This window comes from Cricetulus griseus, chromosome 5, assembly GCF_003668045.3.
Source record: "Cricetulus griseus strain 17A/GY chromosome 5, alternate assembly CriGri-PICRH-1.0, whole genome shotgun sequence".
In the NCBI taxonomy this organism is placed as follows: domain Eukaryota; kingdom Metazoa; phylum Chordata; class Mammalia; order Rodentia; family Cricetidae; genus Cricetulus; species Cricetulus griseus.
Genome location: NC_048598.1, coordinates 133,684,667 through 133,703,611, shown reverse-complemented (window position 1 = coordinate 133,703,611; position 18,945 = coordinate 133,684,667). Strand labels below are relative to the sequence as shown.

The 18,945-nt window shown below is 39.9% G+C and overlaps 1 protein-coding gene across 2 annotated transcripts in view; it reads right to left on the bottom strand.

The window, feature by feature from the left end:
- Positions 1-3,037: 3,037 nt before the first annotated feature.
- Positions 3,038-18,945, bottom strand: part of L2hgdh (L-2-hydroxyglutarate dehydrogenase) — a 30,320-nt gene continuing 14,412 nt past the window's right edge. Inside the window, exons 6-11 of one of the 2 annotated variants that reach the window (XM_035444871.1) lie at positions 17,827-17,861; positions 14,450-14,617; positions 13,519-13,676; positions 11,935-12,066; positions 8,735-8,851; positions 3,038-4,249 (exon numbers count right to left, since the gene is read on the bottom strand). In XM_035444871.1, the coding sequence (XP_035300762.1) occupies positions 4,054-4,249; positions 8,735-8,851; positions 11,935-12,066; positions 13,519-13,676; positions 14,450-14,617; positions 17,827-17,861 (806 nt within the window). In that variant the 3' untranslated portion in view covers positions 3,038-4,053. The remainder of the gene's footprint in view (positions 4,250-8,734; positions 8,852-11,934; positions 12,067-13,518; positions 13,677-14,449; positions 14,618-17,826; positions 17,862-18,945) is intronic. The other variant, XM_027418161.2, reaches the window with a different exon arrangement.

The following is an 18,945-nucleotide window of genomic DNA, read 5'->3' as shown; positions in this document are numbered from 1 at the left end:
TCAATTTCCTGTAGCTCAGTATGGCCTTGAACTAACAGAGATTTACCTGCCTCTGTCTTCCCAGTCCTGGGATTAAAGGTGTGTGCTACCACTTCCTGGCCTCTATGGCTTGTGGCTGGCTTTGCATTCTGAACCCTCAGGCAAGCTTTAATAAATCATAAATCATCACCACAGTACAAACTGATTGAAAACATCCCTAGGCATCTTTTTCTTTCCCTTTCACCTTATATATTAGGAAAAACTAACTGGGTCTAGTGAGATGGCTTCCTAGATAAAAGAACTTGCCAAGCCTGAGTTCAATCCCCAGACACTATGTAAAACTGGAAGGAATGACCTGACTCCACAGAGGTCTACAGCCTGCATTTGCATGACATGGCATGACCACTCACATATACATTCACAGTAATAAAACATTAAAAACCCAGTAACTGATTTCACAATTGCTCCTCCAATTATCTAAATTTACACGTAGATAATAAACATACTCAGAAAACATCTGACCAGAGAAGGGCCCCAGAGGCCAAAGCCAGCCTTCAAGCGCACACACACGGGATCACCTGGTTCACAGGTGCACGAAGAGCTCACAGTGGCCGCCATTAGGGTTGGACAGCTTCCAATGAAAGCCCAACAGACTTCCACATGCCAGGGGTTGGCAAAATAAACCACTATCTTTTGAAGAAAGTTCCAAGAATTGAGGCTATACCATAAGCTAGCAGGCAGATCTCCAAATGCCCTCAGGAAACGTGGAATTCTGCCAACAGTAATGCAAAGCCAAGAGGATCAAGGAAGGGCTTTGATACATACATAAATGTGTAGATAAAAGAGTTACGTTACATAACAAAAAACACTAAAAATGTACATAAGAGTTCCCCACAAATTAAGCACTCTGAAGCTAAAATATGAGGCTTCACTATCAGCCCTAAATATAAACTTTGATACCTCAATTTTACATTATGCACAAATAAAGAAGCAATTTTATTATTGTTTTGAGGCAGAAATCTCACTACACAGTCCAAGCTAGCTTTGAACTTGTGATCCTCTCCTCAGCCTCCTGAGCGATAACACAGGTATGCACTATTAGACCTAGCTTCAGGAGGGTTTTTAAAGACATACCTATTACAGTTATGATAGTCTACCTAATATAGTGTTGTTGTGTGACAAAACTTCTCTTGGGAAGATGCAACACACAAGTCTACTCACTCCAGCTAGGGAACCCACCGCAGACCAAAGTTTGGATATTACCAAGTCCAACTTGGTAAACCAATGAGTTTTATTGGGGTCACTTATAGGAATATGTGTGAGGAGTTTCTTACAAGAGCAGAAGTGACTCAGACAGCTGTATCACCAAGGCCTACCCCAGCATGGATGACAGACAGCTCACAAAAGCTGGGGACCTGGAGCACACTACAAAGCCTGTGCACAGCAGACAGATTGAAGGGTATCCCTTTCAAGTAATTCAGCTGGTCTTCACGTTAACTCTTTCAGGCAGCTTGTCTAGTTTCTGCTTGCTCCAGGCAGCTGGTCTGGGCTTGCCTGAGAGTCTTCTGCAGTTCAGCTTTCTTCCATCTGAGATGGACTCTTTTTATTGCTCAAGGTGACAGGGTGGGGCCCAGCAAATCTGGTCAATTTCAGGAACTTCCTTAAGTCATTTTGAGTTGTTTACCTTCTTGCATAAGTAACTTCCTTATGGGATGGAGATAAAGTGTTATGCAACAAGGGTATCCATTTCAGTAAACTTTTAATTGTTTTTTTTATTATGTGCATTGGTGAATTGCCTACATGTATCTGTGGACCACATACATGAGTTACAGACAGTTGTGAGCTGCTGTGTGGTGCTAAGAATTGAACTTGGGTCCTCTGGAAGAGCAGTCAGTGCTCTTAACTGCTAAGCTATCACTCCAGCTCCTAAGTAAATGTTTAATATTTTATTTATAGTATTTTATGTATATGGGTTTTTTTTCCCTGCATCTATATCTGTGCACCACATGTAAGTCAGAAGAATGCATTTCATCCCCTGGAACTAAAGTTACAGACAGTCATGAGCTGTCATGTGGTACAGGGAATCAAACTCAGGTCCTCTGCAAGAGCACCCAGTGCTCTTGACCGCTAAGCCACCTTTCCACACCCCCCTCAGTAAATGTTTTAATGGAAGTAAAACATGATCATAACACCAAGGATCATTAAAATATTTTAATACTAATATACATTTTTTCTTTTCTCAGGAAGACACAAAATGCTTATATCAGCATTTAACAAACATCTTAGTGACATAAATATCAAATATTTTACAAACACAGCAACTGACATACTTCAACAAAATTTTCTCTATTATTTTGGAGCATACAACACAGACCCAAATGGAATAAGGATTGCTTCAATCATGACAGTTGATTTTGTAATTTTAGTCTTTCACAGCTTAGTGCGTGTGTACAAGATCTCACAGAGGATGACACAGAGAGCCACTGCCCACTTTTCACCATAACTAAAAGGAAAATATTGTCATCTTACTCACAAAGTAAAATAATTTTCATGCAATGTTTGTATCACTTAGAAGTCTTAGAACAGAGAAGGACTCCATGCAGTGCATTTCTTGTAGGAATCTGTTGCTATGGAGAGCCATTAGGGTTAGTTTCCTCTGTAAGTGATCTCTGAATGTTTCAATATGCCCATCCCAAGTGTTGAATAACTGCCTCATCTATTTACCTGGGAGGCGCTGCCTCTTGAACTGAAGATCATAGCATGTGTCATTTCAAATTAATGGATGGGATAGCTTAATAAATGTAACCACCAAGGGCTGATGTGAAGAAAAAATAAAAAACAAGAAAAGATTTTCCTATCAACACACACATCCCTCTCAAGCATCCATCACAGTGTTGGTGAGGAAAATGAAAGATTAACCCTGAGAGAACACATCTGAGAGAAGGGATGAAGAGTCTCACCTAAGGGCTGGCTCCATTCCCATGGCCAGGTTGCCAGTTTTTCACTTACATTTTTATATTCCAACTTTCTGAATTGTAAGACACATTTCATCAGCTAACACACACACACACACACACACACACACACACACACACACACACAGTATACAGTATGGCACTTGGCACCAACTCAACATGTTCATGAAGTATGTAGGAAAAATGTAAGGCACTTTCGCGGTTTACAAAAGTGAATGCCTCCAAGTTAGATATTAAATAAAAGTGGAGAAATGTCCTCGAAAAGTTTATAGGAATTCTGAAAACCCAAGTAGGTATGAATCATCAGTAATCCTGGCCAACATCTTGGGAACTTTAGTGTGACCAAAGGACAGGGGTGTGATATAAATAATTGGTTAAAATTACACAGTGCTACACTCAGTGTCAGGATTTTAAACTGCTCTTACTAAAAAAATGGCCCTTTTAGGGACTTTCATTTCCTGGCCACAGGAAACTGTAATGTAGGCAACAAGCACACAGGTATGCTGCTATTCAGATGGAGTGATGCTGCCATACCACACGTTAGAGACACTTACAAAGAGACTGAGAGTAAAGAATTGAGTTTGTTTTACGCTACTTAGAAATACAAAATTTCATGTATTTTTTTGAAATCAAGCACTTTCAGTTTCTAGGTAAACCATTGAAAAATAATGTAAGCTTTCCTGACTCTTCATATTAAAAGAATGTCATGCCCTACAATACACTGTGACATAGTTTTTCCAGGAAAGAAAAATAAATAAATATCATAAAGCCAAACACTGATTTAGAGAACAATCCATTTCTTATGCTGACTTCCCAAATGTTCTATAAGAGCCTTTCCTAAGTCACAATGGGTTGGGTAAATCTCTAACAAAGTCCAGGTTTCACAACTGGTACAGACCCATTTTGCTTCTTTGCTCATAAGAATATGGACCTGAAGTTTTAAAATTAATTGTTACATCCTGTTAATAAGTCAATGGTTCTTACAGCCTAAAAAGTATGGTTTTAAAATAACGTCCTTAAGTTATAATTTAAAAATACAACTGGTAGGTCCTTGTTGCTTGTGTAGGGAATATGACACCAGCACAGCTCCTTTCATTGTTCATAACTTAAATCTTTGCTGCACTTCATCTGCAATCATTCTAGAAATTGCCAGGGAAGAAGTAGCAGCCGGAGAAGGTGCATTTCTCACATGAAGAACACGTTCACCAATATCCCCAGTTCCTCCATCAAACACGAAATCGTCTATCAGATTCCCATTTCTGTCCATGGCCTGGGCTCGTACCCCAGCTGGGCCTCTGCAGAAGCAAAAACAAAGGGTTACTTATCTGAGCCAAAGAGAAAGTATAGTCTACAAGTTTTCAAAATATTCTTAAGGTGATAAAAAAAACTTTATTCTAAATGCAGTTATGTATGTGGAAATCCACTTGCTTTGTTTAGCAAAGGCTATGGGAGATACTCTGGCCAATACATAGCCTTAGCTAGAGCAGAATGACTAGTAAGTAACAGTGTAATAAATACTACCAATAGGGGTTGGAGAGATGGCTCAGTGGTTAAGAGCACTGCCAGCTCTTCTAGAGGACATGGGTTCAATCCCCAGAACCCATGCGGCAGCTCACAACTGTCTGTAACTCCTGTTCTAGGGACCCAACACCCTCACATAGACATACATGCAGAAAAAAACACCAATGCACATAAAATACAAATAAATTAGTCTTCTTAAGAAATAAAAGGCTGGGAGGTGGTGGCGCAGACCTTTAGTCCAGCACTTGGAGGCAGAGGCAGGCAGATCTCTGTGAGTGTGAGGCCAGCCTGGTCTACAAGAGCTAGTTCCAGGACAGCCTCCAAAGCCACAGAGAAACCCTGTCTCAAAAAACTGGGGGGGGGGGGGGGCGCGGGGACGGGGACACACACGACTATCAAATAAATATCCAAATAATTACATGACTTATAAATATCTGTTCTTTCCTAAAGGAGTAGGCAAATTCCATTAGAATAGATTTTTATTTAAAAATCATAGCATGACTTTATTCTAGAACTCGATCAATGGGAATCACAGAAATCAGTGGCGGCAGCAGCAGTTTATAAAGCAGCGGCACTACTGTTCTTTTGTGTTTTGTTCTGATAAAATATGATTAAAATTTATAAAGGAAGATAATATATTTTAATTTTCATTTTTAAAAATTTCTTAATAGTAGCCAAGCAGTGGTGGCACACACCTTTAATCCCAGCAGAGGCAGAGCGAGTGCCAGGACAGGCTCCAAAGCTACACAGAGAAACCCTGTCTCAAAAAACCAAAACCAAAACCAAGCAAAACAAAAACAAAAACAAAAAAAAACAGAAAAAAAACAAACCCAAACTTAATATTTTAACCTCCAATATAAGGAAAACCTTCAATTAATTAAAAAGAAATGGCAAGTATAAAAATGAATTAATTCAGCAACATGTTAATATTGTAGTGAATCAATTCATCAAGTTCTGCTTTTTGTTTTGTTTTGTTTTGTTTTGTTTTGAGGCAGGGTCTCACTATGGAGCCCTAGCTATCCTGGAACTCATTATTTAGACCAGGTTGGCCTCAAACTCACAGAGATCCACCTGCCTCTGCCTCCCAAGTGCTGGGATTAAAGGTGTGCACCACCAACCCGGCCAAGATTCTGTTTTTTAACATAGGACATTTTTTAGGTTTAGATTTCTGTTTTATAAAATAGTCAAAATTTACAGATGAATTAAATGTGTTTAGAATCCAAAATCATGAGCAAAGTGAGGGGGAAAAAAAAAAAAAACTATCTGTGCACCATCAAGACACAAGAAGCCAGGCACTCATGAACAGTTTTTATTGATCCTCAGCTCAGATTTAAAAAAATCAAAACAAAACAAAACAAAACAAAAAAAACGGGAGGATATCAAGGGCAACATAACACTGTCCTCTAGAACTCAGTCTGGCTGAACAAGCTAAGGACAAAATTAGCCACTATCACTAGGCGTTTAACATGTGCTGGCGATCCTCTCGTTTATCCTTACTGCTCTGAGAGGCTGGTGAAGTACCTATGTAACCTCAAGAGATCAGGCGCCTTGCCAGAAGCATTCAGTTACACTGATCACAGAGCTCAGTAAGAGTTACAAGGGTGAGAAATTTCATGATATGGGTAAATGACTGGTTGTAACCCACCGAGGTTTGGGGTTGGAAGAGTCTCCAGTGAGCATCTGATAACAGCTCTTGGAGCACAGAAACAATGGCACCAACGAGGCCATTTCTGAGGACACAGACGCACAGCTACATGGGTCCCTCCTTTGTATTCTTTACAGCTCATCTACCTCACCAGCAGCACTCCCTGACTTTCTTAGCAAAGAATGCTGTTGCTGGGTAAAGTGCCCGTGGGTTCTTGTCATCCTACCCTGTGTCTTCCAGACAACAGCCACAGGTTCTTGGTGCTCTGTGTAAATTTACTTTCCTTTGTATGAACTTCAAACTGCATATTCCTCTTTACCACTCGCATGCTGGAGTTAATGCTGATTAACCACAGCAAAGACTGTTTCTACCGTTATTTCTCACATAAAGACAAATTATCCCTCAATTCCTTTTGCCTAAGTGTTCAAAATCTCTATCGCAAACAAAAAATAAAACACTCTTTTTCTCAAGATCTTAGTGGAACTCAAACTAACATGAAATGTTTAAACTACCAAACTCTTCATGTTTCATTTTCAGCACCTTAGGAAGCCCTAAGGCTCTCCCCTAGGCTTTCCTTTCAGAAGACTTCAGCTTGAGGTAAGTATTATAATCTGAAACCTTAGGTAAAATAAACCAAAAATGCCTAGAGGGTAGACAATGCCTTGTACAACACCTACCTACCCTCCACGTCTAGGTTTGTGTGTTGCAGATTACAGGCATTCATTCATTTAGGCTAAACACTAGATTTTTAAACTGCTAGTTCTTTTAACTTTTAATGGTTTTTTAAGAACTAAAAGGATAATTTAACAAATTGGACTATATTTAATACAGTACTTGCTATTTATAGCTAAGTATAATGGCAAGGTACATCCTAGATACTAAAATATGCCCAGAAAGAATGGCAGCTGAATCTATAACCACGTACATTCTTCCACCTGAGATATCCTGTACTGCATTATTGTCACATGGCAGGTATATTGTGGCTGGGGAAAAATGTTATGAAAAGTTGTAACTGACATCTTGGGCTACATAGGATAGCTCATCATGGAATCTATTGTCAATCTAAATCTGTAATGGCATGTGAAAAAATGTAACTGGGAAATAATTCCAACCTAATTTCCAGACATGAAGGAGCGGCTATTTTCTTTAAAAACTTTAACAAAATTGGATTATGAAAAAATATGGCTTTTATGGAGATTCCTCTTTCCGTATCTTCTGGCAGGCACTAGGGATGGAATCCTGTGCCTGGCATGGACTGGGAAAGTGCTCACCTACTCCACTCACACGGGCAGCCCTGTGTGCCTGGAACCTTTTGAGATCCTATAAATTTCCTGGGAAAGACTAAATAATACCAGCGTTCTATAATGGGCAGAAGCAGTCTACGCTAGTTGTTAGGGGCCTGATTCTGTAATTTCCCTGCTGACTCTTGCCTGATTCTGAGGCCCGGTCAGTGGGACATGAGCCAGGGAATCCTGTGGCTCTGAGTGTGGCTAGGTGAGTTCTGCACAGGAGTTTGCATTTGTTTTTGCCAGGTGTTCTGAGGGGAACTTTACAAAAATGTGTAAGAGCAAAAAGAACTTCTTTGTATGAATTACCATTACTGTGTTGTATGGTAAATATTTCAACAATTATAAAAACATATCCATTCTTGTTTTATCTATACCCTGACTCAACACTCACCTTTTCCCAATGGATTTAAGGCATACCCTGATGGCATATCATTTGATGTCAATGATATGGAAACTATGCTTACTAATAAAGTAATACATGCTTAGTATTGACAATATTCAGCCCCTATCAACCACACTGTCTTTGAATTTTTACTCTCTTATTTATAGACAGGGGGCATGGGAAGAGAGCGGGGATGAGGGAGACTGACTGAGATTCAAGCAGGACCAAACATATCCGGGTCCACTTCTATAAATTAACTTCTATGCTTGTGTCCTTAGACTTTTAAATTCTCACACTCTCACATCCCAACTCCTACGGCCAGACACACAAAATTCCTCAATACATTTTGGTACCAAGGGAGATATTTTTTTAGATTCTGTTTTTACTAAGAGACCCTCAGTTTTGCCAGGCATGGTGTGTGCCTGCCTTTAATCCCAGCACTTGGGAGGCAGAGGCAGGTAGATCCCTGTGAGTTCAACAACAGAGTTCCAGGACAGACAGGGCTCTATAGTGAGATCCTGTCCGAAAAATAAAAAATAAATAAATAAAATAAAGAGACTGCCTTAGGTTCTTTCTCTTTACATTGATCAAAAGCCCCCTTTCTTACTGCCTGCAGAAAAATTAAAATTAAGTCTCTAATGCTCTGTTATCTCGTTTTGTGTGGTGGACATACACAACTGTCAAAATTCACTGAGTGTGTGCATATTTTACTACATGTGGGTTATACATCAGTTGAAAATGAAACTCAAAGGGGAGGATGTACGATAGGAAATGCCACCTCCTGAGCACCACACAGCCATTGCAGTCACCACTCACTGCAAATGAGGTTGCCTGCACTGGGTCTGCACAACAATAGTCCTGAGGGGAGGGAGGGGGAACTGTAAAATTAAAAAAAAGAGTTTTAATAAAAAAAATAAAAGAAAGTCAGGTATAGATGGATGACCTAAGTGGACCCGACTGCTCTCTGCTGAACTCGTGGTGACTGCATTCTGGAAGAAGAGGAGTCATGGCTTTCAGTTGTGTGCCCACTGGTGAACTCACAAGGTTCCAATGAAGAGTTCTGAAACAAAGTTCCCACAGTCAGATCTGATTAAATTCAGTAAGTCACAAAACAAAACAGAAACCATGAATCTGGGAAAAGGAGTTGATAGGAATGGAAAAGAGAAAAAAAAAGGCTGAGGTACAAAGTAATTAGGATGAATTCTATGCATGTATGAAGTTGTAAAAGAATGAACTAAATAAAAAAGACAACATCTGTAACCCAAGACTGTCACTTATTAAAATCCTCCCTACTGTTCTAGGACAGCATCAGTACTAACTTCTCTTGGCAAATGGGTTTTCAATTTCTTCTGTTTTGGGTATATGAATACCGCCCCCCCCCCCCGTTTTCCTTCAATATCGGCTACATATATTCCAAAGATGTTTTTTATGTTTTCTCTTTGAATTTTGTAATGTGGGAGTTACCTAATTCCCTAGACCAATGGTTTTCAACCAAGGGAAATTCTGCCCCCTAGAGGATATTGGCAATATATGGAGACATTTTTGGCTATTAAATGTCCTGCAATGAGCCAGACAGGACTCATGGTAAAAAATTATGTAGTGCAAAATGTCAACAGCACCAAGGTTATAGAAGTGTCTTACATTGCAGTTTATATTGACATAATATAGTTTTCATTCTGAAATTTTAGTTTTGAACTCCTTAATAATACATTTAACAAGATGATACATGGGAAAAAGGGAATCATTGCATATATGACTTCATCTTTTTACATCCTCATAGTGCTGACAAACTATAGTAACATTAACATGTAGGCACGATATTTATCAGAAAATATCTTAAGGAGCTTAGAGCTACTATTAAGAGCCTTGGTGACAAATCACTTAACAATGTTTATACACCTTATGTATATATATCTAACATAATAATTTCACATTCTAGTCTAATGTATAATAGTAAATTATTGCCCACAACACCTTGCTAAGCACTAAGAATCAAGATGAGTGTCCTTTGGGTAGCTATTGATATTTAAGGGCAAAATTTCAGAGTAACTACCAAGTGTGGCTTTTATTAACTTGTTGCTCCCTTGCAGTGCTGGGGATCCAACTCAGGTCCTCATAGATGTATGCTCTGTTAGCTTTTACTATCTAACACTGCTTATGACACACTACTGACAAGACATTTATGGTTTGAATATACTTGGATGCACGACAAAGAAGACAAGACAGGACTGAGGCTTTGAGCTGTGACAACTATTTATCATCTTAATATTATTTAATGATTCAGGCATATATACAGAAGTAAATCCCTGGAGATATGGTAGAGGTCCATGTGGTAGTCATAGATCCTGATCTTCCCTCCCTAGAGGTAGCCACTCCCCTGAATTTATTATTGCTTTTTATTTTCATGGTGATCCATACATAATACGTAATATTATGTTTGTTTTGCAACTCATGCAAATGATGCAAATAGATCTTCCTTGTTTTTAGTAAATCCTGAGTTTAATAACTAGAGGAATCAGAATCATAGGATCGCTACATATATTCAGCATCTCTGTCCACAGAGGAACTCATCTGTGACTGAGCTGACCGTCCCCACATGCATTGGCAAATGGCTTTGCCTCAGGCTGCTATAAAGGGTGAACTGAATATGGGCAGTGAATTCTCCACCACAGTTTTGATACAGAAGCCCAGTTGCCCATCCAACCAAAGAGTATTAGCGACAGTAATAGAAACCTGATTCAACTGGCACATTTTCAGGCCTAAGACATAAGTCTGCAACTGCAAACTACTGAGAACATAAAAGGCTTTGTTTATAAGTGAGCACAGAAAGTAAAGCTTTGATATTTTTATCCCTTGCGTTTCAGAAGGTGAATAGAGAAGAACAAGAGATAAGAAAGAAAATGTGAAGGCGGTGGTGGTGCACACCTTTAATCCCAGCACTCGGGAGGCAGAGGCAGGCAGATCTCTGTGAGTTCGAGGCCAGCCTGGTCTACAGATGAGTGCCAGGACAGGCTCCAAAGCTACACAGAGAAACCCTGCCTCACAAAAACAAAACAAAACAAAAAAAAAAAAAAAAAGGAAAAGAAAGAAAATGTGAACTGGGTTTTTAATAGTTCTTCTAAAGGGTCAAGAATGGTCTGAAATGATGCATTAAAGACAGATTTAGAACAGGAAGGTCTCCCCCATCCCAAGTGGAACAGCTGACATGATTGTTAGTCTTTCCAGACACACAATCAAGCATGCTGACATATTACGCCAAGCTAGTTTTAACAGCTGCTCAGAGAAAGCAGACATTTGGTACTCTGTAGTGTCACAGAGGGATGTGTCATACATAACACAGTGTGAGGACCTCAGAGCACACTGTTGGTTAGGCCTAACAACTGGCATGGACACTAAAAATATCACCACAGAGGAAAAACACACAGGCTTGGATGACATTCAAGATAATCTACACATCAAGCCCAGAAACTCTTTAATTCTAAGAAAAAGAAAAAAACTTTTCCAGACACCCCTGTAGGAAGGATTTAGATTGAACCTTGCCACACACTTCTTCCCACTTCTGTCCCGTAAACAGAGTTGGACCTCACACAAATAGAAGTAGAGGGGCTGGAGAGATCACTCAGTGGCTAAGAGCTCTCTTAACCTGAGTTTGATTTCTAGTACCCACTATGGGCAACTCACAACCTGCAACTCCAGTCCCATGGGAACCAATGCTTCTGGTCACCTCAGGCACCTGGACTCATGTGCATACACCCCACCCCAACACAATTAAAAATAAATCTTTTAAATAGAGAAGAACACCAAGAAGTATTTGTCTAAAGGCTTTTAAGAGTCAATTATGGTAGTGAACACCTTTGATGCCAAAACTCAGGAGACAAAGGAGGTAGGTCTCTGAGTTCGAGGCTAGCCTGGCCTACAGAGTGTCCCAAAACAGCCAGGGCTACACAGAGAGAACCTGTTTCAAAACAGTAACGGCACCAACGAAAAGAGGGGTAGATAAATATAAAGACTCATCTCTAGGGGCTGTGAAACAGAAATGCAAACGGGATTCAACCCTCTTGAGGTTAAAGAGCAAAGATTCAGAGGATGTACCGCCTGAGAGATCTGATGCCCAAGTTTATCAGCCTCATCACGCTTCCTTACCGAAGCACATCGCTGGTGGTGATTTCTGGAATGAACTTTTGAAGATGCTTCACTGTTTCACTGAGGAAACAGGCTTTATACATTTCATTTGCTCCATAGGAGAAGTTGTGAAGCACCAGCTTAAAGAAACCACTAAGAATGATGAAAAAAAAAAAAAACTTATGAGATTGAGGAACCTTTATTACTATTATTACTATAAAACATCTTTATAGTTATTAGACTTTTGATGGCATCATATACATTTACAAAAAGTCAGAAAAAATATGCCATAAAAAACTTTTGACCAAGATAAGGAGAGGAATTCATACATACTCAAAATTTATAAGGAATGTAGTTTCAAACTGGTAGTCTGTGAAGCTCGCTAACACTGAGGCTTTCTAGTGCTTTCAACACACTGAAAAGCATCTTTAACACAGGGCAGCAAACAAGTGAGACGCCTGTCCTAGTGTAGTCAGGTGGAGGTGCACTATTCTAGACGTGGTCCTCAAGAGAGAGTCTGTACACATACTGAAAAGGTCAACCCAGTCCTCCATCAGAGTCTGCAGAGGGCAAAACCCATCGATACTTTAAAATGCTTTCCAGTGGTTTGATATAAAAATCTTCTGAAGAGAAACCAAATTATCAAAAAGACCAAACAGAGGGTGGGGAGATGGCTCATTTGGTAAACTGTTTGCCATGCAAACATGAGGGCTTGAGATCAGATCAACACCTGCGTGGAGGCAAATGCCTTTAGTCTCAGCACTAGGGAGGTGGAGAGAGGAGAATTCCTGGAGCTTGCTGGCCAGCTAATCTAACTAAATAGGTGAGCTTCTAGCTGAGTGTGAGATCCTGTTCCAAAATAAATGAGGCAGATCTTGACTGAGGAAGACACCTGACATCAAACTGTGGCCTTCACACACATGTGCATGCACACCCCCACAGACATGTGCACGCACACCAACCACGCATACATGCACACAGGAAAAACCAAACAGAATACTTCATGAGGCTGTTTTGTAGAACACTTTTGAATCTGTGTTGTAAGTCTATACAATAAGAGCCTTAGATTTACACACACACACACACACACACACACACACACACACACAAAAAAAAAAAAAAAAAAAAAAAAAAAAAACCACAGACACACCCCATCTCATCAGTAATTTAATAGCTTACAAAACAGTGGTGAGAAGCTTGAAATAACCTCTCAAAGTAAGTCCTTATTAGTTTCAGATCTTTTAGCAACATTTAAGAGATGGACTACCAGATGTATGAATGGCTTTGGCCTTATTTTCTTTTTAGTTAAGACATCATCACCCTGGTTCATCACAATCGTTGTGAGGTAGTTATACATTATACTTGGGGCTAGGTGTATAGTCCAGTGGAAAAAAAACCTGTTTGGTATATGTAAGGCTCTAGTTTTGATCCTCAGCATCAATACCAAATAATCAAATTTATGTTTATTACAGAAAGATCTTAATTTGGATTAAAAAAAAAATAAGCCCAACAATCACATATATGAGTGTTTATTTCATCAGAATATTAAAAACTTCCCACATTAATAAAATAAGCACATAAAATCATCTTAAAGGTGACTATTACCTCTTGAGAATTATCTCCATGACATCTCTGGCATTGAAGTCGAAGGGTCTGTAACCTTCCCGCTTAAAGGCGAGCACGGCATTAGGCCCTAGCCAAATGGTGCCATCCAGCTTCGGTGTAAAGTGAACTCCTAGGAAAGGGAAGCGGCTATCCGGGACCTGCAGATGCAACACAGCAGCTAACTGTCAGCCTTGTTTTACTTCCCACTTCAGTGCAGGTACAAACGTCTAACTGGTAGGTAAGATGGCACCTCCCAGATATTCCTATGCACTGGGTGTCTACTCGGACAGGCCTTTCTAACATACTTCTGGTTAAAATGCTACTGTTGTTCCACTTATCCGTCTTTCTGGGTAAAGGGGGAATTAATGTTCTACTTCATATTATTGCCTCTTTCTCCTATGAGAGAAGTCTGTGACTGGCAGGTAAAACACGGCTTCCAGAAAAAAAAAAAAAATGTACATATTCACAGCACAGGCCTCGGTGAAGTGAGAAGCAGATGAATTTAGTTGTTGGCAAGGCCAAAAGCACCAATTTCATCTGGTTCAACCTAACATACTTCAGGGGACTTGTTCATCAACAGGGTAAATGCAGGCAGAAGAGTGAGCTTTTTATTTAAATACCCCTGACTTTTAGTCCCTGGAGCTAGAGTGGGCTCCTACACAAAGCGCACCACCATGAGCTGGGTACCTCCTCTCCTGCAGAGGAGGGGGGGGGGCCTGGTTTTCTTGCTGTATGCATGCATTCTGAGACATGCAATGCCCAGGAGAGCAGAAGGCGGCTTTAGGGATGTGACCACCAGAGACAGATGAAGTGACTACACACACAGCCCCAAACCCTCCCTTCTAAAGCAAAGTAAGAGCTTCTATTTTCATTTCCTTTATGCCCATGACCAGTTTGATAAGGAGACAGAAGCAGGAGTGGCATTACCTACCGGATAAATGTTTCCTTTTACAAGGTAGCCCTTTTCTGGCTTTAAGAGCAGGTAATCTCCCCGGAAAGGGACAATTTGAGGATCAGGATTGCAGCCACTCAACTCTGAAATACGGTCTGAGTAAAGTCCTGCACATGTCACAACGTAGCGACACTGAACTTCCTCTCCCTGGTACAAAATGAGACAGCATGGTTAGTTTCTAAACATGAGAAAGAAAATGTGGCCGAGTACTTGTCTATGTGAAAGCTTATTAAAAAAAAAAAAAAAGCCAAAATAACAACAAAGCACCCTTCTAATTAATTGGAAAATTAACAGAGGTTGAGATACAGGAGAATAAAGGAAGGCTGGTTTAATTAACAAACTATATGCATGTATAGAAACAGCACGCTAAGCCAGGCATTGGTGGCACATGCCTTTAATCCCAGCACTCGGGAGGCAGAAGCAGGTGGATCTCTGTGAGTTAGAGAACAGCCTGGTCTACCAGAGCTAGTTCCAGGACAGCCTCCAAAGCCACAGAGAAACTCTGTCTCCAAAAACAAACAAACAAACAAAACAAAAAACAAAAAAGAAACAAAAACAAGACAAAAAGCAGGACACTAAATCCCATTATATAGTTGATTGTGCTGATGAAGATGTGCTTTTGCAGCGGGGAGGGGAGTCCTACTATGTAAGCCCTGACTAACCTGGAACTTGACCAGGCTGCCCTTGAACTTGCAGAGATCTACCTGCCTCTGCTTCCCAAGTACTGGGATTAAAGGCATGAGCCACCATACCCAGCTATATATTATTTTTGATAAAGAATATGCTTGTATAAAGAAATAGATAGGTCAAAAGGGGGAAAACATGCTAAAAAAATAAGGATAAACATTTTTTTTTAAAGAAGAAATTCAATGTAACTATCGGCAAAACTGGACCCTTCTTTTATAAAACTCACAACAATGAATTTGAAGTTGGCTATGGTGGCAAATCCCTATAAGTCCAGAACTTGGGGAGCTGAAACAGAAGTGAGTTCAAAGCTAGCCTGAACAAGCACCAGACCAGCCAAGGCTACTTAGCAAGACCTTATCTCAGAAAATGTTTAAAAACATTAAAATCTGAAATGGAGTTAAAATTTAATTATAAAACCTACAACTACAGAATGTAAGAAAGCATAGAAGATGCTCCTTGAGTCTGGCCTTGGCGATGATTTTTGCAGACAGGGCACCACTGCCACAGGTAAAAGGCAAAAAAAAGAACAACTGGGCCACACCAGATTCTAAGCTTCTGCCTAGGAAAGGAAAAGTCACTTGCAAGCCATACACCTGACAAGGGTCAATACCTAATCCATAAAGTAACTCAAGAACTCAAGGGCCAAAAAGCAACTGATCCAATTAAAACTGAGGGAAGGACCTGAAGAGAAACCCTTTAAAAAAAAAAACTAGTTTATTTAAATTTATTTTATGTGCATTGGTGTGAAGGTGTTAGATCTCATGGAACTGGAGTTACAGACAGTTGTGAGCTGCCATGTGGGTGCTAGGAATTGAACCCGGGTCCTCTGGAAGAGCAGTCAGTGCTCTTAACCGCTGAGCCATCTCTCCAGCCTGAGAAACCCTTTTCAAACATATATAAATTACCAATAGGTAATGAGAAAGGTCCTTGACACTACGAGTCATCAAAAGAACTGTAAGTCAAGACTCTCAGGGCCAGGCACAGTGACTCACACCTTCGACCCCAGCACATGGGAAGCAGAGGCAGGGGGATCTGTCTACACAGCAAGCTCCAGGATAGACAGTACTACATTTTTTTAAATGATTTTTAAAATCTGTTTTGGAGAGTGAGCATGTTTCACTCACATAAGGAACAGTTACATCTTTTAGATGAAAACACAATTCTGCCACTGTCTCTATTTGCCGGTTAGGCAGAGTTTTAACAGGGGCATGTTGGCCCACGTCTTCTGGACATGGTGAGTAATGCTACACAATTGCAGTGTCGACTTCAGCAATTGGCTTCTCAGACTGCATAGAAAGCCTGTGACCCGCCAGCTTCCTCTAACCTAGATATCCCCACAACTGTTAAGACTGAATTTTATGTAAATCCTCTGACACTTATGAGTGACTCTGCTCCTTTCACTTTGGCAGCCCATAATGATTCCATCTTGTGCCTTGATTCCATCTTGACTTAAGGTTAGAGTTCAAGCTTGTTTTCACGCCTCCAGGGTCAAACAACAGGATGTTTGACCTAAAGTGTAGTTGTTGTATATCTTCTTTAGATATCAGGATGTTTAGCTAAGGTATGACTGCTGGATGTTTTGCCTTTTAAGACCTAATAACAGGATGTTTGAGCTATTAGATGTTTTGAATATTAAGGAAATAATTGTTCTTTGTATCATGGAAAAGAAGTCTTTTGCCTTCCCCTTTGGCTTGAGGTATAAAAGGGCTTTAAAAATAAACTTGGGGCAGATTCAGTATTCACTGGAATGCCCTCCCGACTCTATCCTATGTCTCTTGTCTTTTCTTTAGTATCTTTAATTTTCTACCGGCCTGTTTCTCAATCCACACTCCTCCTTTCAAATAGGGAACAGACTAGTTGGGCAGGAACCAACATCTCACTGACACTTGAGGGTATAGGGAATGTTCTATGGTTCTTGCTTTCAACTATGGGAGAATGAAGGAAAGCAATCATCTCCCTCTGTACAACCTATGCTCTCTTCCCAAAGTCTCTGAATTAGTAGTTAGTAAGTGAATGTACAGCAATTGGCAGGGTGAGAAAGTATCGGCTTGGGGGCTAGTGGTAGAGAGATGGCTCAGTGGTTAAGAGAACTGGCTGCTCTTGCAGAAGACTTAGGTTCAGTTCCCAGCACCCACATGGTGACTCACAATTTTCTGTAACTCCAGTTCCAGGGATCCAATGCCCTTTTATATAGTCTCAGAGGGCACCAGGAACACACACACACACAGTGCACAGAGACATATGCAGGTAAAACACTCATACACATACAATAAAATATTTTTTAATTCCCAAAGACATGAAAGAAGGGAAAATAACTGCAAAGAGAAAGCTTAATAACAGAGTAGGGAATATGATCAAAATATTTCATTTATGTGCATAAAAACATAATAATGAACCCTGTTATTATGTGTAATTATTATATATGCTAATAAAAACATTTAAAAAGTCCATAAGGTGGCTGGTTCCCAAAGAACCACAATTGAGGTTGTGCTCTAACTCTCACATGTATATACACACATGCATATGCACACACATGTATCTGTACACACCTGTATCTGTACACACCTGAACATGTACATGCACATAAACAGACATACACAAAAACATTGCAATCATTCAGTACAATTTTACTAGCAAATGAAAGTGAAAAACAGCTCAAGAATCTTTACCTTAGAATTCTTGACAGCAATTGGATATTTCATCTCTGGCAGGGATAAAAAGAATTAGTGAATCTTGGTTTGAGCAAAAGAAAGCTGTCATTATTTGAAATATTATACCAGTAATACATTTAAATGATTGTCTTAATTGTACTTTAATTTTCATTCTGAAGCTTTTACCAAGTAGGAAAGCTAAAATAATTCATTTGCAAAACATAAACTCTGGCATGTTTTAGGATGGTTTCTTTTAACTCATTTAACTAACACACATTTCTCTAGTTTAGCCTAGCACAGACCCCCACTTTTCACTGAACAACAATCCCATGCTCTGCATAGACAACAGTACCATCATAAATGAAGTTATTTTGACCCACAGAATTAAACACAAGACAACCTGTGTCCAAGTGTTGACAACCTGATTCTTTGCACTGGTTGTTCAGAAAAGCAAGAGTTTTCACAACACAAAAAATTCCAATAATGAACTGACCATTTATCAAGTTTGTTCCCACTTATTGATGAAATATTAACCTATAAAGCATATGTACAGAAAAAGACTACAATCTACCTATAATGTGAATTTGACTTACTCTGCTACCCACTTAGAACAATTTTATTTAATAAATTTGTTCATCATCTTAGAGTGTAGAAGGACACTGGGCAAGTGATTCATACAATCCAGATCTCCTTTAAACCAATTTCCTTGCAGCAAACAGAATGCTTGCAAGCCTCTTGTTTAGCTAAAAAAGAAAACTACTCATCTCAAAGCAAAATAAAACAGGCTGTAACTGCATCTAAGAGGGGACAGGAGGTGAGACTTGGAAAAAAGGCTGTAACTTCAGTCTAAAGGGGAACAGGAGGTGAGATTCAGAATGGCTGAGTCTTTTGATGAAATAAATTGGTCTGCTGTGGGAAATCTGGGTGTGTCCAAAGTTGGCCAACCATTTACTATTGTGAAGCCATATCCCTGACAGTCTGATTCAAGAAGTCTAAATGGCACTAAATCTGTATTTACAGTAGCACTGATGAGAGGTGCTGACTCTAACCTTCAGGGAACCATCTGGAGGCCAACTGTACATAACAGCCTTGGTTGTCAGACTTTGGTGCCAGTCAGTGTCTACTCAGTGCCCAGTT